We start from the raw sequence: 23,609 nt of genomic DNA on the forward strand, positions 1-23,609 counted from the left end.
AAAGTCCTTTCAGCTTGCCACACCATTTAATAAAATCACGGCTGATCCAATCTTTGCCTTGATATAATTTTCCCACTCTCTTCCCATATTCCTTGATTCCCTTGTAGTTCAAACATGACTTTCCTCCTTAAATATATTTGATAACTCCCTCCACAGTTGTCTAGTACAGAATCCAAAGTATCATGACCAAAAGTATGAATTCCTCTCTTCATCTCCATTTTAAATGGGTAATTCGTTATTCTGAAACAACAGTGCCCCCTAGTTCTACAAATTAGCACAAAGGGAAATATTTTCTCAGAATAAAGGCACAATAAATTAGTGTTTCAGTGCATTTTATCAGAAGGAAACAGAACACAGCATCACATCTATAGATCTCATCCTGAGAATTTATGATCGCAAACCTTCCATCAGCAAAAGCTGTCAAATAACAGATGTGCGCCTCAGGAAGAGACCTGTCTTTTTTTTATCACCAAAGTAAATAGGCAGAAAAATACTCATATTTCTTACTGTTTTAATATTAATTACTATATACAAGACTAACTTTGTGAATCATTTCAGCCTTTTTAGCTTTAGTGATTTTCCAGATATTTTTCTTAATCCTAAAAATGCTTAGGAGTGTATGTAATAAAGGATTATATACAGAAATAAATAAACCGACTAAAAGTTAACACCATCTGCTTTTAATTAATTTATTTACATTACCTGTGGTTGTGAAAGCATATCCAGACTCCAAGAACAGATCTTCCCATCAGTGGAAACACTAATCAGGTTATGGGCATTTTGAGAACCAACCACATTCACACAGTAGACAGGATGCTGCAGAAGATAAAGTTTAATAATTTTTAAAATCTGATTAGTGCAAAATCATTCAATGATTCAAAAAAAACCAACTGACGCTGAAAATCCTTAAGTATAACAGGAGGCACGCAACATTTGTGGAGAGGGAAACAGAAAACATTTCAGATTGATTACTTTTCAGAACTGAGAACAGGCATGCTTAAGTTGAAGAGAAGAGGGATGGAGAGAACAAATGAACTTCCTGAATGGTCACAAGAATCTAAGTGATACAGATACAGGTTTCCCCCACTATCCGAAGGTAGAGCGTTCCTATGAAATGGTTCGTAAGCCAGAATGTCGTAAAGTGAAGAAGCAATTACCATTTATTTATATGGGAAAAATCTGTGAGCGTTTGCGGACCCAAAAAGTAACCTACCAAATTATGCCAAATAACACGTAAAACCTAAACTATACTAAAAGCAGGAATGGTCTGATAAATACACAGCCTATATGATGTAGGAATACTTTTCTACAATTATTGCAGCACTGCCCACCATAGCGAAAATCTCACGCAAGCGCTCTCGGCAGCATTCGCAGCAAAAACACACGGCGCAAACACTCCCGGCAGAAGCACTCTTTCCAGTAACCCTTAAGCTATGAAGCTACCAAATAACACGTAAAAATGCACGGCCTATATAAAGTAGAAATAATGTACGCCCAGTGTATTTTCACTTACTTACCCGAATCGGGAAGATAGTGAGCAGACTGATGATGGTGTGTTAGGCTGAGTCGTCGGAGGTTGGGGTGGTGGGAGGTAGAGGAGACTGGGTGTCATCTCATCGTTTCCATCAGGGCAGGCAGGTCATCTTCTTCTATGTCTGCCTGCCTCAATGTCAAAGGTCAAGTTACATCGTCGGCTATGGCTGAAGTGGAAGGCTTGAAAAACGACAGTATGCTTGACTGCTTAGCCTCGCGTATTTTTCTACCATACAGCTCTTTGTAAGCACTCAAACAATACTGCAAATACACCCTAAACCTACGTACCCTTTCAAAATTAAAGTCATGCTTTTCTGCAATCATTGCAGCGTTGTCAATTACAGCGAAAATCTCACGCAATTGCTTCCCGTTCAGTTCCTGGACTTCTTCACTTTCGGGCCGTTCACTTTGTTATCCTTTCCTCTTCATCAGCTCTTCATCTCTCAGTTCTTGGTCATGGGATGCCAAAACCTCTTCAACATCATCTTCGTCAACTTCCACAAACCCTTAGCCAAACTCACTATGTTCTTAGTTCGTTCACTACGATCGAAACGCTTAATTATGTCTAGTTTTACACTGTGTAACACCCTTACACGCTCTTTTAGGCTTTTCCGATATCTTAGAACTCATCTTGCTAATGGATGCACAAAATAAATCGACATAAAGCACAATGCTCACAGGCGCGTGTTTAAGCAATGCCAGCTAGAATGCTGCTCGGCGCGCGCTGCCAACAGTGAAAACACCTTCTGTTAGCGAAAACAGGTAACTAATGTCTTTCGTAACAACGAATTGATGTAAAGCAAATGTTCGAAAAACGGGGGACACCTGTATTGTTGGTTATCTGAAAGAGGAGATGAAAGATGTCTAACTATAGCTGATCATTCTGGAGCAACTGTACTTAGATGGTCCATGATGAACAAGGATATTGAGATAAAATAGAATTCTGGAAAAACTCAGCAGCTCAGATAGCTCTACAGAGAAAGACAAATTAAGTGAATTTACATATTGATGGCCTGGTATCTGAACTGGCCAGTTCTAACAAAAACAGTTTATCTGAAACTGCTGAATTCAATATCGAGTCCCCAACAGCTGCTGTGTGTTTAACAAGATGATAGCTTGCTTTCTGCTCTAATCTCACTTTTACATGGTCCTCATTTGATTTTCCCTTCCTTTTAACTCACCTACCTTCATTTCAAAGGATGGACTAGATATTAATAACCATTACAAGCCAACAAACTCACAGAGCTATCTTGACTAACTTGCTACCTATTAAGATTTCTGTTCTGTTCTCCCAATACCCCCTGCTCCATCAAGTCTCATCAGCTAATGACACTTTCCACTCTACTACTTCTGGACTATCTTTTTCTTTATAAGTGGTTTCCTCTCTACCACAGCAGACAGGTCCTTAACTGTATCCATTGCAGTTCCCAAAAGTTATGTATATATGCATTAGAAGCAGCAGTAGGGCACTCAGTCTCTCAAGCTGCTCCTTCATTTATTAAGATCATGGCTGATAAGGCTGTGACCTTAACTCCACATTCCAGGCTACTCATTACTCTATTGCACATCGAGAATCTAGCTAACTCTGCCTTTATAAGCGTTCCAAGCCTCTGCTTCCATCTCACTTTGAAAAATATTTCCAAAAGCCTAAAGAATTTAGTCTGAAGCATCAACTATTTTTTTCCTTTCCATAGGTGCTGCCTGACCTGCTGAGTTCCTTCAGCATTTTTGCATGTGTTTCTCAGTTTTTTACCTGCCCAACTGAGTATTTCCTGTTCTGTTTTATTTTAGATTTCCAGCAATGGGCATATGCTACACCTGAGAATTCCAGCAAATGTTTTCTTCTCTTACTTCGTCATCATTTCCTTCTATTTACAACATTCCCAGATAGATTGGATAAGATTTATCAACTTTCTCTTTCACCTTTCAGACAACACCAACCACACATTTGAATACTCCTGGTCTTCACATTGTCAGACATTCACTTTGTTCTTCACTTCCCTTCACTGCATCTTAAGTTATGTTCATTTTCCAACGAAACATTATTCACCTGAAATGTTAACTCCATTTCTTCCTGAACAGATGCTGCCTGACTTCTAAGTTTCACCACTTTGTTTCATTATTGATTCATTTTACAAAGTATCAGAAGATCTTCTTCATCAGTTTTTCCAAAATACATTTTAATCTGTGACTTTTAAAATTATAATTATACTTCAGAATGCAAAGAGCAGTTTTCAATGCTTGAATGTTCTAAACTGTACCGTATGAGCAGCAGCAGAGAGTGGTGTTCTCTGGACTGGCGTCCTTTTGTTACTGCGATTATCCCATAGCACAATCTGACCAGAATATGTTCCTCCAACAACCAGATTTGGATGAAATCGTGCAAAAGAAGCTGACATTACAGATGACTGTTGAGAAACAAAATTAGTTTGATATCAACAACAGTATTTTTCAATATCATGTGATTGGTAGATACAATAATTAGAACCTGTTGTTCACTAATATGATTTCCTTACAACTCAATGTCCCATCTAATGCATAATTAAAAACACTTTGTTAAAATTTATTAGGTTACATTTTGTTCCACCAACATTCATTCCCTTTATAAAACATATTCCAGTAATTTGCTCTTTGAATCACAGAATCAGCCATTAAGCTCAACTTCTCCATACCAATCTTCCACATTCCACCTCCTGCATTTGGTCCATGGTCTTCTTTGTAAAATTGTAAAAATATTACAACTTTCAAGAACTGAATATACTTCAAACTTATAGTTTTTCTGAAGACCCTAAAGGTGATGTTTTGGTCAGTGTGATCCTTTTTTTGTGGTATAACCAACTTTCTGGAGCCATTTAATGAGAATAGCAGAATGGAAGAGAAAAAAGAAACTTTCATTTTTCATATTCATTCCTTGCCAGCTGGGAATTGAAAGTATTCTTCGATTGCAATTGGATATTTCTAATTTTCGTAAAATAGATGTTCATATTCTGGAAATTCTATTGGCTACATTGCAAAACTTATTTGTGTAACCTGTGAGTTCTATTAAAAAACAATCATGCCAAATTGATGAGAGTCCCAATACTTTAAAGGCAACATTTACCTATTCCTCAGAAAGAAAATTAGGGATGTAAGTAAACTAACACAAGGGAAAATTCAGACTTCTACAGTTTAAAAATCTTAACAAGTTTAAAACACTGACACGGAAAATTGAAGTAATTGCTCATTGGCCAAACACCATCTCGCTTGCACTTGCTATTTTGAAATCAAATCATTTAAAAAATGTCTTTTTATGAACAACAAAGTATTTAATTTTATTTTTACTTATTTATCTGTAGAAAGTTGTAATATATACTATGCATAAAACATTAATTGCTTTATCTTTTATGAATATCATTAAATTACCATTTAGTCTCTAGATTTTTAGTCAACTAATGGATCTCTAAGGCTACAATTATACTCTGTTGGTGGTTGGAAACAGGTTAACAACATTGAGCACTTCTCAACTAACACCAGTAAATTTATAATGCAAGTCTAAGATCTAAACAGCTGTCATTGGGTAATCTTTCTACATTCACTACGAAGCAACAATGGAAAAGTGACACTATAATCTGCATGCTTAGTCCTGATAATGTCATTAACATTAGAATGTGTAATATTATCTGTACGTCCATCAATCTGATCTATTTTCATTGCTATTAAAGTCTGATAAAGTCTTGCATGTTGATAAACATTCCTCATAGATATACTAAAATGTTTAAGTGTTAAAAATTACCATGCTAGACTGATGAAATGACATTGACAATCATTCAAGAATCTCTTGCAACAGTCCAGTCTTCTTTAAAAGCTATCCAGCAAAATTCCAGTTTTTTTTCAAAGGACACCATACCCAGACAAGATGTACTATACCTGGCAGTGGAAGACATACTCTGGAGTTGTTTTCTTAAATTTCATGTTCCATACAAGAGCTACACCATCTGGTTCATGGGGAGCATCCTCATTATTGTTGTACGAAGCAACAAGGAGCTCTGGGTACTGTTGATAGTGAAACCAAGAAAGAAAAGGAAAATTAACATAAACGCTAAACACAAGAGATCCTGCAGATGTTGGAAATCCACACAAAATGCTGGCAAAACTCAGCATGTTAGGCAGCATCTATGGAAATGATAAACAGTTGACTGTGACTGAGACCCTTCATCAAGACTAGAAAGAAAGGGGGAAGGTGCCAGAATAAACAGGTGGGGGGGGGGGGGGGGGAGAAAAGAGGACAATCTAGAAGGTAACAGGTGAAGCCATCTGGGTGGGAAAGGTAAAGGGCTGGAGAGGAAGGAATCTGACCGGAGAGGAAGGTGGACTATGGGAAAAAGGGAAGGAGGATATGAGGCCGAGGTGACAGGCAGGTGCGGAGAAGAGGTAAGAGTGGGGAATAGAAGAAGAGGGAAGGGAAAAGAAAAAAATATGAGAAGGAGAAATCGATGTTCATGCCATCAGGTTGGAAGCTACCTAGATGGAATATGTAGTGTTACTCCTCCACCCTGAAGTGGCCTCATCGTGGCAAAAAGGAGATCACAAACCTACCTTTCGGAACGGGAATGCGAATAGGAATTAAATAATTGGCCACCGGGAAATTCCATTCTTTATAGATGAAGCAGAGGTGCTCAAAAAAGCACGGAGATCCCCCAATTCACGTTGGGTCTCACCAATGTAAGAAACTGCAATGTGAGATCCTGATGGGAGTTGTATATAAGTCTCCAAATAGTAACTGGGATGTGGGATATAAATTACAATGGGGGACAGAAAAGGAATGTAAAAAGAGCAATGTATGATAGTCATGGTGGATTTCAATATGAAGGTAGGTTGGGAAAATCAGGTTGGTGCTGGATTACAAGAGAGGGAATTTGTAGAATGCTACGAGATGGCTTTTTAGAGCAGCTTCTGGTTGAGCCCACTAGGGAAAAAACAAATTTGGACTGGGTGTTGTGTAATGAATCAAATTGATTAGGGAGCTTAAGGTAAAGCAACCCTTGGGAAGCAGAGATTATATTATGCAGTGCACCAGAAATTCGGAGTGCCGGGGGGGGGGGGGGGTGTTGGTACAGAAGTACATGTTGATGCTCTTAAGGAGAAAGTGCTTGGGAAGATGAAAGTTCTGGAGGTAGATAAATTGCTAGTTAGAGATGGACTACATCCCAGGGTTCTGAAAGAGGTAGCTAAAGAGATTGTGGAGACATGAGTAATCATCTTTCAAGAACCATGAGATTCTGGAATACTTCTCCACTCTTTACAAAGAGAGGGAGGGAGAAGAAGGAAATTACAGGCCAGTTAGCCTAACTGGTTAAGAAGATGTTGGAGTCTATTATTAAGGGGAAGGTTTCAGGGTACTTGGAGGTGCATGATAAAATAGGCCAAAGTCAGCATGGTTTCCTTAAGGGGAAATCTTGTCTGACAAATCTGTTGGAATTCTTTGAGGAAACAATAAGCAAAATAGGATTAGAGGACACAACCTCAGAATAGAAGGACATCATTTTAAATGAGGTGGAATTTCTTTAGCCAGAGGATGGTGAATCTGTGGAATTCATTACCGCATATTTCCTCTTTCAGGACATAACAGAATCAGTGGATCTTGTTTACTTGGATTTTCAGAATGTCTTTGACAAGGTACTGCACGTGAGTCTACTTAACAAGTTAACAGCCTATGGTATTATAGGAAAGGTACTAGCATGGGTAGAAGATCCGCTGTCTGATAGGAGGCAAAGGGTGAGAATAAATAAGGTCTTATCTGGTTGGCTGCCGGTATCTCATGGAGTTCCGCAAGGGTTAATGTTGCAACTGGTTCTTTTCACATTATATGTGAGTGATTTGCATGATGTAACTGATGCCTTTCTGGGCAAGTTAGCAAACGATACAAAGATGTGGAAGGGCAGTAGTGTTGAGAAGGCAGGGAGGCTGCACAAGGACTTAAGACTGATCAGGAGAATGGGCAAAGAAATGGGAGATGGAATATAGTGTAGGTAAGTGTATGGTCATGCACTTTGGTAAATGAATAAAAGTGTAGACTTGTTTTCTAAATGGGAAGAAAATTCAAAAATCAGAAGTGCAAAGAGACTTGGGAGTCCTTGTGCAGGATTCCCTAAGGATTAATTTGCAGGTTGAATCAGTGGTAAGGAAGGCAAATGCAATGTTAGTGTTCATTTTGAGAGACTAGAATATAAGAGCAAGGATGCAATGCTGAGGCTTTATATGGCATTGGTCAGACTGCACTTGGCTATTGTGAGCAGTTAAGATGTGCTGGCATTGAAGAGGGTTCAAAGGGGATTCACGAGAATGATTCTGGGAATGAAAGGGTTAACATATGATAAGCCTTTGATGAATGTGAGCCTGTACCCACTGGAATTTAGAACAATGTGGGGGGGGGGGAGAATCTCCTTGAAACCTTTTAAATATTGAAAGGTCTGTACAGAGTAGATGTAGGGAGCATGTTTCCTCTTGTGGGTGAGTCTAGGACCAAAGGGCACAGCTTCAGACTATAGAGGGACATCCATTTAGAACAGAGATGAAAAGGAATTTCTTTAGCCAGAGGGTAGTTAATCTGTAAAATTTATTGCCACAAGCGGCTGTGGAGGCCAAGTGATTGAGTATATTTAAAGCAGAGATTGATAGGTTCTCCATTAGTCATGGTGTCAAAGGTTACAGGAAGAAGGCAAGAGAATGGAGTTGAGAGTGATAATAAATCAGCTAAGATGGAATAGCAGAGCACACTCTGAACTGAATGGCCTAATTCTGCTCTTCTGTCTTATGTAGAGGAGGCTGCATCAGGAGCGCTGGACACAATAGACAATTGCCGCGCTTGGAAGGGATGTTTGGGGCCCTGAATGAAAGTGAGAGAGGAAGTGAATGGGCAGGTGTAGCATTTCTGTTACAAGAGGGAGATTACAAGGAGCCTGTTATAAGGCAGGACAAGTGGACAAGGGCATCACAGAAGGAGCGTCCCTGTAGAACACAGTGAGGTAAAGATGTCTCTAGTGGTAGGGTCCCATTGAGATGATGGAAGTTGCAGAGAATGATGTGTTGGATGCAGAGGTCCATGGGTGGTTGGTGAGGCCAAAAGGCACTCTTTCCCTGTTAAGGCAATGGGAAGATGGGGTAAGCATGGATGTCTAGAAAGCTAAACTGCTTCAGTCATAGAGAGAGTACGCTGAATGGTAGTTAAAACTTTGTTGTGCATCACTTTCAAACAGATGTAGCTGAAGTCTGCTGCAAATATTAAAATGAGCAAAAGAAAACATTTGAGGAATTCAAAGAATTCATGTTGAGTCATAAGAAATATAAAATAATTGTTTATTACTAAAGATAATCATGAAATTCATAAACATTAAAGCTGAAAATTTAACATGTGATCTTAAGTTGCTAGAATTACAACTGCAGTTTACACTATGGTTTAGGTTTTGTTATTGCTTTCACCAATAAAGAACAAAGCACTTTAGAAGTTTAAAATCTGAATCTAGGCCTATATTGAGTGTTAGATCATAATAGGGACATTTTTTAAAGTCATCCATGATGTGGCTATCAGTACAAAACCACCATTTACATTTTATAGCCTATCCTTTTTGCAAAGATAATGCCAGAGTATGTTGGATGTTTACGAAATTAAATTTTTCATGATTAATTATCTGTGAATAGTTTCAAAATGCCTCTATCAAAATCTTTTCTCTGCTACTAAGCCACTAAAGTAATCAGAGTGTCCAGGGATAGCGCCTCAGAATATGCTGTCTGATGTCTGCTAGACCTTGAAAGCTACTTCATCAGATGAAGCCCTCTGACAGGAATAATACCCAATAGCCTGGATTAACCCTAACCCAACACATCTTTAATTTGTGCAGCATTATAATATTCTCAAATGAATCCACTGTTGAAAGAGAACAAGGAAATGGGGTCCTGACAAATTTGAGGGGAGCACAGGAAGCTGATCCTATAGTGTCAAGGGAGTGCAGCAAATATTGCCTGATATTTCTGATGCCAAGCCATCTGGATTCCCAATAGGAATTACAGTTGGAAATTACACAGCAAATTGTATCTGCCGTGTTCTTGTTGACTCACTCATCTTGTGATTATCTCCTTGAAGTGTCTTTACATCCTTTTACCTAATCTCAATCTCACTTATCTTTTTTAAAAAAAATATCATTTCTAATACAATTTGCTGCACAAATTAAATATTCTGCATGGAGGTTGGTGACCAGTGGTAAGCCTCAGGGATCTGTTCTGGGACCTGTTCTGGGACCCCTATTCTTCGTGCTTTTTATAAATGACCTGGATGAGGAAGTGGAGGGATGGGTTAATAAACAAGCTGATGACACAAAGGTTAGGGGTGTTGTGGATAGTGTGGAGGGCTGTCAGAGGTTACAGTGGGACATTGATAGGATGCAAAACTGGGCTGAGAGGTGGCAGATGGAGTTCAATCCAGATAAGTGAGGTGGTTCATTTTGGTAGGTCAAATACGTTGGCAGAATATAGTATTAATGGTAACACTCTTGGCAGTGTGGAGGATCAGAGAGATCTTGGGGTCCGAGTCCATAGGACACTCAAAGCTACTGCGCAGGTTGACTGTGTGGTTAAGAAGGCATACGGTGTATTGGCCTTCATCAATAGAGGGCTATGGGTAACCCTAAGTAATTTCTACGGTAAGGACATGTTCGGCACAGCTTTGTGGGCCAAAGGGCCTATATTGTGCTGTAGATTTTCTATGTTTCTAAAAACATTCAAAGCAGCAAGGTTACAGCAGAATGTTTAGGTGGTGAAATGGTTGTTGGGAGCTTAATCTGAACAAGTGTGGGAGATGTGCACTTTAGGAGATCTAATATAAGGGGAAAGTAGTCACTTAGCTGCACTAATGTACAGATGGGTCTTTGGATTCAGGTCCATAGCTCACTTAAAGTGGCCATGTAAACAGATAGGGTGGTAAAGAAAATATATGGTATATTTACCTTCATTAATTGAAGCACTAAGTTTAACAGCCAGGAAATCATGTGGTAGCTATATAAAGCTTTGGTTGGGCCATGCTTGGAGTATTGCATGTAATTCTCGGTAGCCCTGTTACAGAGAGGATGTGGAGGTTTTGGAAAGGGGAAGAGATTTACCAGGATGTTACCTGGATTTCAGGGTATGAACTACAAGGGGAGTTTGGACAAACTTATGTTGTTTTTACTGGAGTGGCAAAGGCTAAGGACAGAACTGACAGAAGTTTATAAATTCATGAGAGACAGAGGCAAAGAGTCAGAATCTGTTTCCCAGGGTAGAAATATCATGTACTGGAGGATATGCATTTAATGTGAGGGAAGAAATGCAAAACGAGAAGCATTGAGCAAGCTCTCATTTTGCCAAGATGATGTAGGTGTCTGGACAGGCTGCTAGAGTGGTAATGGAAACAGATACAATAGTCATATTTTAAGAGACTGTTAGATAAGACACATGAATATACAGGAAATGAAGGATCACATACAGCTGGAAGAGAGTTGGCTCAATGTGGCATCATTCTGTACAGACATTGTGGACTGAAGTGCCTTTTCCTATACTGCACTGCTCTATATTCAAGATGGTTAACACTAACCCTTGAAACTAAACTGCTTGCAAGCCCCATTCAAATGATATTGTTAATCATCAAACTGTTTTTCACCTTTTACAAATTTACCCTTAATGCACAAGTATTGTGATTTTAAAAATGTTATTAGAAAATCCATATAAATGACATTAGTACAATAAATTTATTTCATATTTGTTATTTTCTCAGATATTTGTATTTGATGCATCTTTTTGCCCCTACAAATGAGCACTGACAACCCATAACCAACCAGAACTTTGAAATTCTTCCTTTTTTTTTCTTGAACAAATGAGTAATATTGAAACAGAATCCAGGTAGGAGTCTGGAATGTGCTGCCAGGTAGAGGCAGATATGATTAGATAGGCAGATATTTAAGAGGCACTTACATGGACATATAAATATGCAGAGAATGGAGGGATACAGACCATGTGTAGGCAGAAGGGATTAGTGAAATTAGGCATCATTAGTTTAATTAGTTCAGCACAGCCTCGTGAGCTGAAGGACCTGTACTGTAATGTCCTCTGCCTATGAAACCTATCTAAAAGCACAAAAATTCTTTTTCAGTTGGACAAAGTCTACTCAGTCCATTAATGTTTATTTTTTTTTGTTCAGACAAGTCAATCCCACAGTCTATGAAAGATTAAACTTAATTTTATCTAGATTATAGAGCTCTTAATTGATATGATGGCAACAAATGTGCAAAACTGAGTTTCTATAATCACCAATTTCTATACCAGAAAGTGGAAATTCCACTTTGACATACAAGCTCTAAAATTCTTATATTGAACATGGATTTAAGCTACATTAAAATAGAAATAATTGTGTTATTTTATTTAATTCTGTGCTTTATGTCAAATCAACAACAGAATCAAAACCAGACGGAATATTACTTTTGATGATAGTCGATCAATTTGACTTGAACTAGTACCTGCAAAAAGGGTCTCTAGATTGATTCATTGCTGGTTCTTGTTTAACTTCAGTTAAACAATCAGAGTTCCCAGCAATGGTTAATTTTTAACAATAAGAAAAACATAAAACAGGATCCCAGACAGGTGTAATACAAAAAGTTGGTTTCACACATTTTTTAAATTTAGGATCATGTTGGATTACTTAAGCAATGTGAAGTAATGTCAATTTAAAAGTTTTTTTGGGACTAGACTTTAGTTATCTTGACATTTTAATCCAAAATAATAAATACTAAAACTTCTCTGGATCAACAATAAAAATCAGACTTTTCAAAAATGGCCCACTTTTAAAAGATATTTTGTACAATTCAAATGCATGAAAAAATCTTCAGTTTACCTGAGGTGACCAGTCCATGCATGTAACAACACGATGTTTTGACCAGCGTTCATCAGAAAACTCTCTATTTAAAGATAGTTTAGCTCCACCTTGGAGTTCTCTATTAGGAAACAAAATGCAGTCAAAACCATTGATTAGTTTATCAGAAATACTGTATTCACTAGAAATGCAGTAAAGAATTTAAATATTACCCTTCTTTTTCTTCTAAATCCTTGCCACTGTAGTCAAAAAACAAGTCTTTATGCTCTGCAAGAGCTCGTTCAATTATTCTAGTGCTCTGATCAAAGAATGTGAGGAATTCATCAGAATGAATTATCTGCTGTTTTTCTTCTTCTGTAAGTTCATGAGGTACACCTATAAAATGAGGTAAACAAAGCTTTTTTCCTCCTTCAGAATCTCATAACAGTTTTCATTATATAATTATTAAATCTATTTAGCATCTTAATCTTAGCAAAATTTTAAGTCAGGAATAAATCTTAAAAACCAGATGACAGTTCTCCCCCCCGAATTGTGTTACTGAACTACGTGGATTTTTTATGATGATCTAGTTATTTTATAATAATTAACTATAAGGCAAACTGCATTTAATAAAAATTCAGAATTGCCAGGTTGAAAGCCATAGCTGCCACCGCGGATTTTAAATTCAAGTCTTGATGGACCCAGGAACTTAATCGTTGTGCTATTCCATACTAATTAGCCAAAAGTGTCCTTACATAAGTGTCTCCATGTGATGGTGCACAACAAGGATGAACCTTTAGAACCTGCAATGGAGTAGAAATACATAGTTCGATATTGATGGGCAGGTGAAGTGAGAAAGAAGGGAAAGAAGGGCAGACAAACACAGTGGGTGAACAGATGGAAGAAAGTAGGCTCTCTCCTACCTTCACTTTCCCCTCCTCATTTTCTCTCTCTCTCTGTACACCCTCATCCAACATGATCTCATTAACTCTCAAGCTTGCCTCTTATTCAAATCCTGACACCGCTCTGCAACATCCTTGCTTCTCTCCTTTTGCAATATTGATTTATGACAAAACAGCAGTGAATGAAGAAACCTATCTGATGATGGGCAACATGGTCCCAAGCCAATGGCAGGAGGCAAAGGAAAGTATTGATGGTGTGTGCAATCTCAAGGCTGTGGAACTTAAAGAAGTTACCAAGGAAGTACAGAATTAAAGCTATTTTAAAATTTATTGACAGCCCTAAAAATTAGACTATAGGACACAGGAGCAGATTTTGGCCATTCAGCCCACACTATTCCATCATGGCTGATTATTTTCCCTCTCAACCCCATTATCATTGATGCCTTTACTAATCAAGAATTTATCAACCTCCATTTAAATATACCCAATAACTTGGCCTTTGCAGCCATCTGTGACAATGACTTCTACAGATTTACCAACTTCTGGCTAAAGAAATTCCTTCTCATCTCTGTTCTATAGGGACGTCCTTTATATTCTGAGGCTGTGCCCCGGTCCTAGACTCCCCCACTATTGAGAACATTCTCTCCACATCCACTCAATCTAGATTTTTCAGTTTTTGATAGGTTTCAACAAAATCTCCTGTCATTCTTCTAAACTCCAATGAGTACAAGCCCACAGCCATCAAACACTCCTTTCATTCCTGGGGTCATTCTCGTGAACCTACTCTGGACCCTCTCCAATATCAACAAATCCTTTCTCAGATAAGGGCCCCAAAATTGTTCACAATACTCCAAATGCAGTCTGACCAATTACAAAGCCTTAGCAATTAAACTTGTGAATATCAAGGAAAAGATAAGATTAGATTCAATTAGAATTTTCATCCAACCTCTAATCTAGTCTATACTCCCAAGTCATTCTTCATGTCCTTTCCAAGCTTTGAATTGCCACTTAGACTAATTTATTTAGTTATTGAGATCTGTCAACTGGTACATCTTTGGACTGTGGAAGGAAACCAGTGCACCCAGAGGAAACCCACACAGACAGAGGGAAAATGTATAAACTCCTTACAGGTAGCAGCAGGAATTGAACCCAGGTCACCTGTATTGTAAAGCACTGTGGTAACCACTACGCTACTGCGTAATGCAACAACTGGCAACAATGAAAGCACACCATATCACAAAATATTGATGGAAATTAAAAGGAGCAACAGGGAATGTTAAAACTCAAAAGATAAACATTGCTTAATTTCAGTAAGAGCACAAAATGTTTAATGCAGCCTTTGTTAATGCAATATTGCATTCAACTGGAAATCTATGGATTTTTTGCTGAGACATTTAAAATAGTTAAACTGAAATATATCTTTGCATTAAAAAATGTTATAAGAACAACAAATATGATCTCAACTAATAAAAAAGTCAAATTAAGTAGACCAAGGAAATACAAACTCTAAAAGGAAATCAGTATCAAATAAATTTTCAAACAACAAATCAGGGAATATGTGATCTCTTGGGAAATTATAAGATGCTTTGCAAATATACTGGGGTCACTTAAACCCAGTCTCATGTGTTACGTACACGTGACTGGGGTTGAAGCTATACTGGACTTGAGGTAGTGGTCTTGTGATGGTGGAGTGACGTCATTTTCCCGCCAGTAGAGGTCATGTGACAGGTTTTTTTTACAGGGTATAAAAGGAGGACCCTTCCCTGTGAGGAGGGGCAGTTCGTGGCTGGATTTGTCATGTTGACTTCATGCCACTGCATGATTTAATGTTATGATGCAGTTTAGTTGAAAGATGAAGTTTTATTTAATGCCTAAAGTTTAAAAGGTCATTGCCAGCAGTTTCTTTATAACACTGTTAGTTGAGATTCAGTGGAGAGTGAAGATCGGAGTTCGGGAGATAAAAGATCGAGGAGAATCGATTTCGACAGTGAAACAGGTTCGACCTTGTTTGATCCTTATTCGGAAGGAATTCGTTGACTATTCTCATGTTAATCCCTGTGAAATATCAGAAAAGATTGGGAACAGTGTTGTAAAGGAAAGGTCAGTGCCTTTAAGCCGTTTCGTTTCATAAATTCTTCGTGGGAAAAGTTCGATTTGGGAACCGAAGCAACACGACGTGAAAGAGAATTTAAATCGTCTTAAAAAAGTCTCTCCCTTAAATGGACTGTGAGCATTTTGAACTTTTGCAATACTACTTTGAAGAACTGTTTTTGCAACATCGCTTTAAGAACTGTTTAAGCTTCATTGCTTTAAGAACTGTTTAAGCTGCCGCACAGCAGCTGATTTCCGGTTACATGAGTGGTTTGTTTACTTTTGGGGGGGTTGTTTTCAGTTTTTAATAAACGTGTTATTTGTTATTAAAACCCCTGCCTAACTCATATATTTATTGTTGCTTGAATCCGTAACACATGGGAGAATACTACTTGGATAAGGCTCAATCAGAAAAATGGCCGTTCTAACTCCTGACATTGTTTTGCAAAATTTCAAAATCTGTCTTCCCCAGGATGAATTTAAGAACCTCAAACCCAGCTAATAAATACTCATTATTTGCAATATTTTTGCTTGCCTGATTTATAAAGGAATTTTCTGCTGACATAAACATAATGCTTTGGGGCACAATAGCAAATACCAAGAAATCAGGAACCATCCTTTCCATTACATCGTAAACACGAGATTCTGCAGATGCTGGAAATCCAAAGCAACGTTTATAAAATACTGGAGGAACTCAGCAGGTCAAGCGGCATCTATGGAAATGAATTAATAGTCGACTTTTCAAGTCAAGGTCCTTTATCAAGACTGGAACGGAAGGGACAAGTAGCCAGAATATGAAGTTGGGGGAGGAGGGAGGAATACAAACTAGAAGGTGATAGATGAGGCCAGGTGGGTGTGGGAGGGGGGGATGAAGAAAGAAGCTGGGAGGTGATAGTTAGATAAGGTAAAGGGCTGGAGAAGAAGGAATCTGATAGAAGTGTGAACCCTGGAAGAAAGGGAAAGAGAACAGACACCAGGAGAGGTGATAGGCAGACAAGGAGAAGAGAATAGGCAGAGAGGAGCCAGAGTGGGAATTAAAGAGGAGGGTAGAGGAAGGGGGAAATTTATCCGCCATTTCTGAAGACAAACTGTCTACCAGTATCTTTAATAAATCTATCAACTCCCATGGCTATCTTGACTATACCTCTGTCCCTGTTCTCAGCACCTTCATCTCCACAAGTGTTCCCAGCACGAGGCTTTCCTTTCCAGGACATTAGAGATGCCCTCCTTCTTAAAAGGACTGGGTTTCCATTCCTCCGTCACTAATGCTACCTTCAACTGTATTGCCTCCATTTCCAAGACTTCTGCACTTACCCCATCTTCTTGCCACCTTAACAGGGATAGAATTTCTCTTGTCCTCATCTACCACTCTATGAGCCTTTGCATCCAAGATATCATTCTCTGCAATTTCTGCCATCTTCAACTGGACCTTACAACCAAACACATCTTTACCTCCCTCCCACTCTCTGCTTTTAAGCAGATATTGTTCTTTCCTTGAATCCATTGTCCATTCATCCCTCCCCATAATCTCCCTCTTGGCACTTATCCCTGCCAGCAGAAGATGTGCTACACCTGTCCTTTCACCACCTCCTTCACCTGCACTCAGGGCCCCAAACAGTCCTTCCAGGTGAGGCAACAGCTCACCTGGAAATCTGTTGGGGTTGCCTACTATATCCTGTGCTCCTCATGCAGCAGCCTCTACATTGGTGAGACCCAACGTAGATTGGGGGGGGGGGGGGGGGGGTCCCTTTGTCGAGCACCTTTGGTCAATCTGCAAAAGGCTGGATTTCCCAGTTGCCAACCATTTTAATTTTAATCTCCATTCCCTTCCAACATATCAGTCTACGGCCTCCTCTACTGCCACAATGATTTTTATAGGTGCACTGTAGAAAGCATTCTTCTAGGGTGCATCACAACCTGGTATGGAAGTTGTCCTGTCCAAGACCGGAAGAAGCTGCAGAAGATCGTGAACACAGCCCAGCACATCACACAAACCTTGGACTCACTTTACACCACATGCTGTCGGAGCAGTGCTGCCAGGATAATCAACGGATGCTCAAGGTTTCCTGGATCAATGACATTCTATTGGGCTGATCAGTGTAATTTAGCCTATAGATTTGGATCTATTATGGATTGATATATGGGTCCTTTCTTTTTTTTTTATATGGCTTGCATATATTTTTTTATATACGATTAAAGCTTTCTTTTTTTTCTGCTGGGTTTATGCTGATTTTATAGTTTTTCATATTATTAATCTATTAGCGTTGAAAATGACCGATTAGGGTCTCTCTTTTGTTTTTCTTTTTTTTAAAATAAAAAACGATATACGCTTTCTTTTATACTTTTAACATCTGAATATTAAGACTGAGGGAAAAAAAATGGCGTTTCTTCTTCCCGAATGACTCCAGTGTTTGGAGCGTCATAACTGTTTTGATGTATTTGAAAGTTTGAAACTTTTATTTATTGTTTTAATTCTTTTCTTTTAACTTTTTTGTTTATATACATTTATAACACTAATTTTATATCTTAACTATTGTAGTATTAACCCTTTTTATAATGTGGGTTGTTTGTATTTTCTTAACTCTATTACGTTCGAGTTGCCGTCTTGAGACATGGGGGTAGTTTTAGTATTAGCTCGCTCGCTTGCCTTTTTTCTTGGGGTTTCAAGGGTGGTGGGAGGGGGATTTTTCTTTCTTTTTTTGTTTTTTGCTTAGTTTTATTTTATGGGTGCATATGAAACTACAAAAATGGCTGCAGTGCTATGACTTCCGGTTTCCTTTTGAACTTATTTCCTTCTTCCGGGTTCATGAGTTCACTTTTCTTTCGAACTTATGTATTAACTGTAATATATACTGTCAAGATGGTTAAGACTATTAATTTCGTTTCTTGGAATACTAATGGTTTAAATCATCCGATCAAACGGAAAAAAGTATTCAAAGTATTCCATAGAATTAATGCTAATGTTATCTTTATACAAGAGACTCATGTAAGGAAGATGGATAGTCAGCGCTTGTTTAGGTTCTGGAAGGGCCAACAGTACCACTCAAATGCGCAAGCCAAAGTGAGAGGTGTGTCTATTTTTATAGACTCATCTACTGCTTTTATACATCATGAAACAATTTCAGATCCGCAGGGTAGATTTTTGCTTATTACTGGTTTACTTTGTAATCAAAAAGTTCTTCTAGTTAATGTTTATGCTCCAAATACTGATTGTCCTGAATTTTTTAAATGTTTATTTACATCCTTTCCCAATCTGAATCAATATAGATTGATAATGGGCGGGGATTTTAATTGTTGTTTAAACCCTGTGATGGATAGATCCAAGCCCATTCAAATTTTTCCGAATAAATCGGCTTCTCTTATTAATTCCTTTATGATTGATTCAGCTATTTGTGAAATTTGGCGGTTTTTACACCCTAATGACAAAGAGTTTTCATACTTTTCCCATGTCTATCATAGTTATTCAAGAATTGATTACTTTTTCATTGATCAGCATTTACTTACAGATGTCATGGATTGTAAATATGACTCAATTACCATATCTGATCATGCACCTTTGAAGTTATCTATTAAGGTGACGGATTCATATATTAGTACGAAAAGTTGGAGGCTTAATCCTGTTCTTTTGCAGGACTCTGACTTTATTAACTTTATTAAACAGCAAATTGATTTGTTTTTCTCAATAAATTCTACAGCAGAGATCTCTAGTGGAATTTTGTGGGATACTTTTAAGGCATATATTCGTGGACAGATTATTTCATATTCTGCTGGAGTTAGGAAACGAACTAATTCCAAAATATTAACATTAGTTGATAAAATTAAGGCAATTGATAAGATCTACTCATCAACTCCTAGTAAAGAACTTTATAAAGAAAGAGTGGAACTCCAAATGGAACATAGTTTACTATTAACCTCTTCGATTGAAAGTCAGTTAATTAAATCGAAAGCTCAATTTTATACATATGGAGATAAGTCAGGTAAACTACTAGCTAATCAATTGAAAATTGCTTCAGATAAGCGACAAATTACTAGGATTCGTAAACAAGATGGTACTTTGACGATTGACCATAAAGAGATAAATAAAGCCTTTCAAGATTTTTATAATTCCTTATATCAATCAGAATGTACTAAGGACTCTTCTATTATGAATGAATTTTTAGGGAAATTGAATATTCCAAAAGTAACTGTTGAAGATAATGTATTTTTGGATACACCTATTACCGAGTCTGAAATAGAAAAGGCTATTTTTTCAATGAACTCGGGTAAAGCTTCAGGTCCAGATGGTTTTTCCGTAGAATTTTTTAAATCCTTTTCTTCTATACTTTCTCCTTGGCTTTGTAAAATTTTTAAAGATGCATTAAGTATAGGTAAACTACCACAATCTTTTTATGAAGCTTCTATTTCTTTAATTCTTAAAAAAGATAAAGACCCGACTGAATGTGCATCCTATCGACCTATATCTTTGCTGAATACGGATTTTAAGATTTTTAGTAAAATTTTAGCTATTAGATTAGAAAATATATTACCTCGGATTATTTCTGAGGATCAGACCGGATTTATTAAAAATCGCTATTCATCTTTTAACATTAGAAAATTAATTAATATTGTTTACACCTCTACATCTAAAATCCCAGAATGTATTATCTCTTTGGATGCCGAAAAAGCATTTGATAGAGTCGAATGGTCATATTTATTCAATACATTGCAACATTTTAATTTTAGATCAAAATTTATATCATGGATTAAGTTAATATATCATAAACCTTTAGCTTCGGTTTTTACCAATAATCAAAAATCCCCTTTTTTTCAATTATTTCGCGGTACAAGGCAAGGTTGTCCTTTGAGCCCTTTATTATTTGATATTGCTTTAGAACCCTTGGCTATAGCTATTCGTGAATCACCCAATATTTTAGGCATTACCCGTGGAGAGACGATGTATAAGGTATCATTATATGCGGACGATTTGTTATTATATATATCTGATCCTGAAAGATCTATTCCTGCTATTTCTTCTTTACTTGCTCAATTTAGTAATTTTTCTGGTTATAAATTGAATTTTAATAAGAGTGAACTTTTTCCATTAAATATGTATATTCCAATTTATAATCATGTACCATATAGAATCGTTACAGATTATTTTACCTATTTAGGTATTAAAATTACTAAAAAACATAAAGATCTGTTTAAAACTAATTTTTTACCCTTAATAGATCAAATTAAGCAACTTGCTAATAGATGGTCCCCACTATCTTTGTCTTTGGTAGGCAGAGTTAATGCCATTAAGATGATGATACTACCTAAATTTCTATATTTATTTCAAGCATTACCAATTTTTATCCCTAAATCTTTTTTTGATATGGTTGACTCTAAAATATCTTCCTATTTGTGGCAGAACAAAAATCCTAGATTAGGTAAAAAATATTTACAGAAGCCAAAGAAGGAGGGCGGCTTGGCTTTACCAAACCTAAGATTTTACTATTGGGCAGTTAATATACGGTATTTGATATTTTGGACACAAGAATTGACTACAGTAGCTGGTCCACAATGGGTAAATTTGGAATGTAAATCTGTGCAAGATTTCTCATTGATCTCAATCTTAGGATCTTCACTTCCTTTTTCGTTACTCAAAATTAATAAACAGATAACTAATCCCATAGTTAAGTATACATTACGAATCTGGTTTCAATTTCGTAAATCTTTTGGCTTGAATAAGTTTATACTGTCAAGTCCTATAATATCTAATTACTTCTTTCGGCCATCATCTATAGATCAAGCTTTTTTCCTATGGAAAACAAAAGGTATAACATGTTTTCGTGATCTGTTTTTGGATGATAACATTATGTCCTTTGAACAGTTATCTAACAAATACAATTTATCTAAAACCCATTTTTTTAGATACTTACAAATGAGAAATTTTCTATATAATGAATTAAAGTCTTTTTCGAAAGAATGTCCATTGGACATTACAGAGAGAATTCTAACTCTTAATCCTTATCAAAAGGGTTTAGTAGCTATCATTTACAATATGATTATGAAGGTACAGCCAGATATATCAGAAAAAATTAAGAAGGAATGGCAGGAAGAATTGCATTGCCCTATATCTACTGAGCAATGGGAAAAAATTTTATTATTGGTAAACTCATCCTCTATTTGCGCTAAACATGCTCTAATACAATTCAAGGTTGTACACAGAGCCCACATGTCTAAAAATAAACTTGCTCGATTTTATTCTTATGTTAATCCAACCTGTGATAGATGTCATTCTGATATTGCTACATTGACCCATATGTTTTGGTCTTGTCCTTGTTTACAAAGCTATTGGAAGGATATTTTTAATATCATTTGAAGAGTTTTAAATATTAATCTTCAACCGCATCCTTTTACTGCAATCTTTGGTCTACCTATGATAGATAATATGTGTCTATCTGCTTCATCTCAGCGAATGATTGCATTTGTTACACTAATGGCTAGAAGATCTATTTTATTGAACTGGAAAGAAATTAATCCTCCAACTGTATTTCAGTGGCTCTCTCAAACCATTTCCTGTTTGAGTTTAGAAAAAATTAGAAGTGTGGTCTTTAACTCCTCAGTTAAATTTGAGGAAACTTGGAGACCATTTATTCAACATTTTCATGCGAATTAAATGGTCTGATCCTGAACCTTATTGTTCCCATCCTGAATTGTATAAATGGAGGTTCGGAGTCATTGGCACTACTGTATGTATTTAACATTATACAATTGCCCATGTTAGTTGTTTTTTTTTATATATATTGTTTTTTTTTCTTCTTTTTTGGGGTTTTTTTTTGCTTTTCTTTTTAAATCCTTCATATTAATATTATAAGTTTGGGAGACTTTTTACATTGATTAATACATAATTGATTATTAATGAATCTATTGTGTACTCTCAAATGTTTTTGTACTTATATTTTACTTATGTTTTTTTCTCAAAATCAATAAAAAGATTTGAAAAGAAAAAGGATAATCAAGGACTCGACCCACCCAGCCAACACACTTTTTGTCCCTCTTCCCTCCGGGGGAAGGTTCAGGAACTTGAAGACTCGTACGGCCAGATGTGGGAACAGCTTCTTTCCAACTGTGATAAGACTGCTGAACGGATCCTGACCCGGATCTGGCACATACCTTCCAAATATCTGGACCTGTCTCTTGGTTTTTTTTGGCACTACCTTACTTTCCCTTTTTTTAATTTATAATTTATAATTTAAATTTTTATTATATTTACTATTGATTTGTACTCCAGGGAGCGCAAAGTGCAGAATCAAATATCGCTGTGATGATTGTACGCTCTAGTATCAATAGACAATAGATGCAGGAGTAGGCCATTCAGCCCTTCAAGCCAGCACCACCATTCACTGTGATCATGGCTGATCATCCACAATCAGTACCCTGTTCCTGCCTTCTCCCCATATCCCTTAACTCCGCTATCTTTAAGAGCTCTATCTAACTCTTTCTTGAAAGCATCCAGAGAATTGGCCTCTGCTGCCTTCTGAGGCAGAGCATTCCATAGACCCACAACTCCCTGGGTGAAAAAGTTTTTCCTCAACTCTGTTCTAAATGGCCTACCCCTTATTCTTAAACTGTGGCCTCTGGTTCTGGACTCCCCCAACATCGGGAACATGTTTCCTGCCTCTAGCGTGTCCATCCCTTAATAATCTTATATGTTTCGATCAGATTCCCTTTCATCCTTCTAAATTCCAGTGCATACAAGCCCAGTCACTCCAATCTTTCAACATATGATAGTCCCACCATCCCGGGAATTAACCTCGTGAACCTACGCTGCACTCCCTCAATAGCAAGAATGTCCTTCCTCAAATTTGGAAACCAAAACTGAACACAATACTCCAGGTGTGGTCTCACCAGGGCCCTGTACAACTGCAGAAGGACCTCTTTGCTCCTATACTCAACTCCCCTTGTTACGAAGGCCAACATGCCATTAGCTTTCTTCACTGCCTGCTGTACCTGCATGCTTACTTTCAGTGACTGATGTACAAGAACACCCATATCTCGTTGTACTTCGCCTTTTCCTAACTTGACATCATTCAGATAGTAATCTGCCTTCATGTTCTTGCCACCAAAGTGGATAACCTCACATTTATCCACATTAAACTGCATCTACCATGCATCTGCCCACTCACCCAACCTGTCCAAGTCACCCTGCATTCTCCTAACATACTCCTCATATTTCACACTGCCACCCAGGTTTGTGTTATCTG

General features: G+C 37.4%; 1 protein-coding gene across 8 annotated transcripts in view; it reads right to left on the reverse strand.

The window, feature by feature from the left end:
• LOC140728471 (cytoplasmic dynein 1 intermediate chain 2-like) overlaps positions 1–23,609 on the reverse strand; it is a 106,748-nt gene that overhangs the window by 12,697 nt on the left and 70,442 nt on the right. For all 8 annotated transcript variants that reach the window (XM_073047234.1, XM_073047237.1, XM_073047233.1 and 5 more), the window contains 5 exons: positions 12,619–12,781; positions 12,428–12,527; positions 5,440–5,565; positions 3,795–3,941; positions 703–816 (listed from right to left, as the gene is read on the reverse strand). In XM_073047234.1, coding sequence (XP_072903335.1) covers positions 703–816; positions 3,795–3,941; positions 5,440–5,565; positions 12,428–12,527; positions 12,619–12,781 — 650 coding nt within the window. The remainder of the gene's footprint in view (positions 1–702; positions 817–3,794; positions 3,942–5,439; positions 5,566–12,427; positions 12,528–12,618; positions 12,782–23,609) is intronic.

This window comes from Hemitrygon akajei, chromosome 5 (genome assembly GCF_048418815.1).
Source record: "Hemitrygon akajei chromosome 5, sHemAka1.3, whole genome shotgun sequence".
NCBI classification, from domain to species: domain Eukaryota; kingdom Metazoa; phylum Chordata; class Chondrichthyes; order Myliobatiformes; family Dasyatidae; genus Hemitrygon; species Hemitrygon akajei.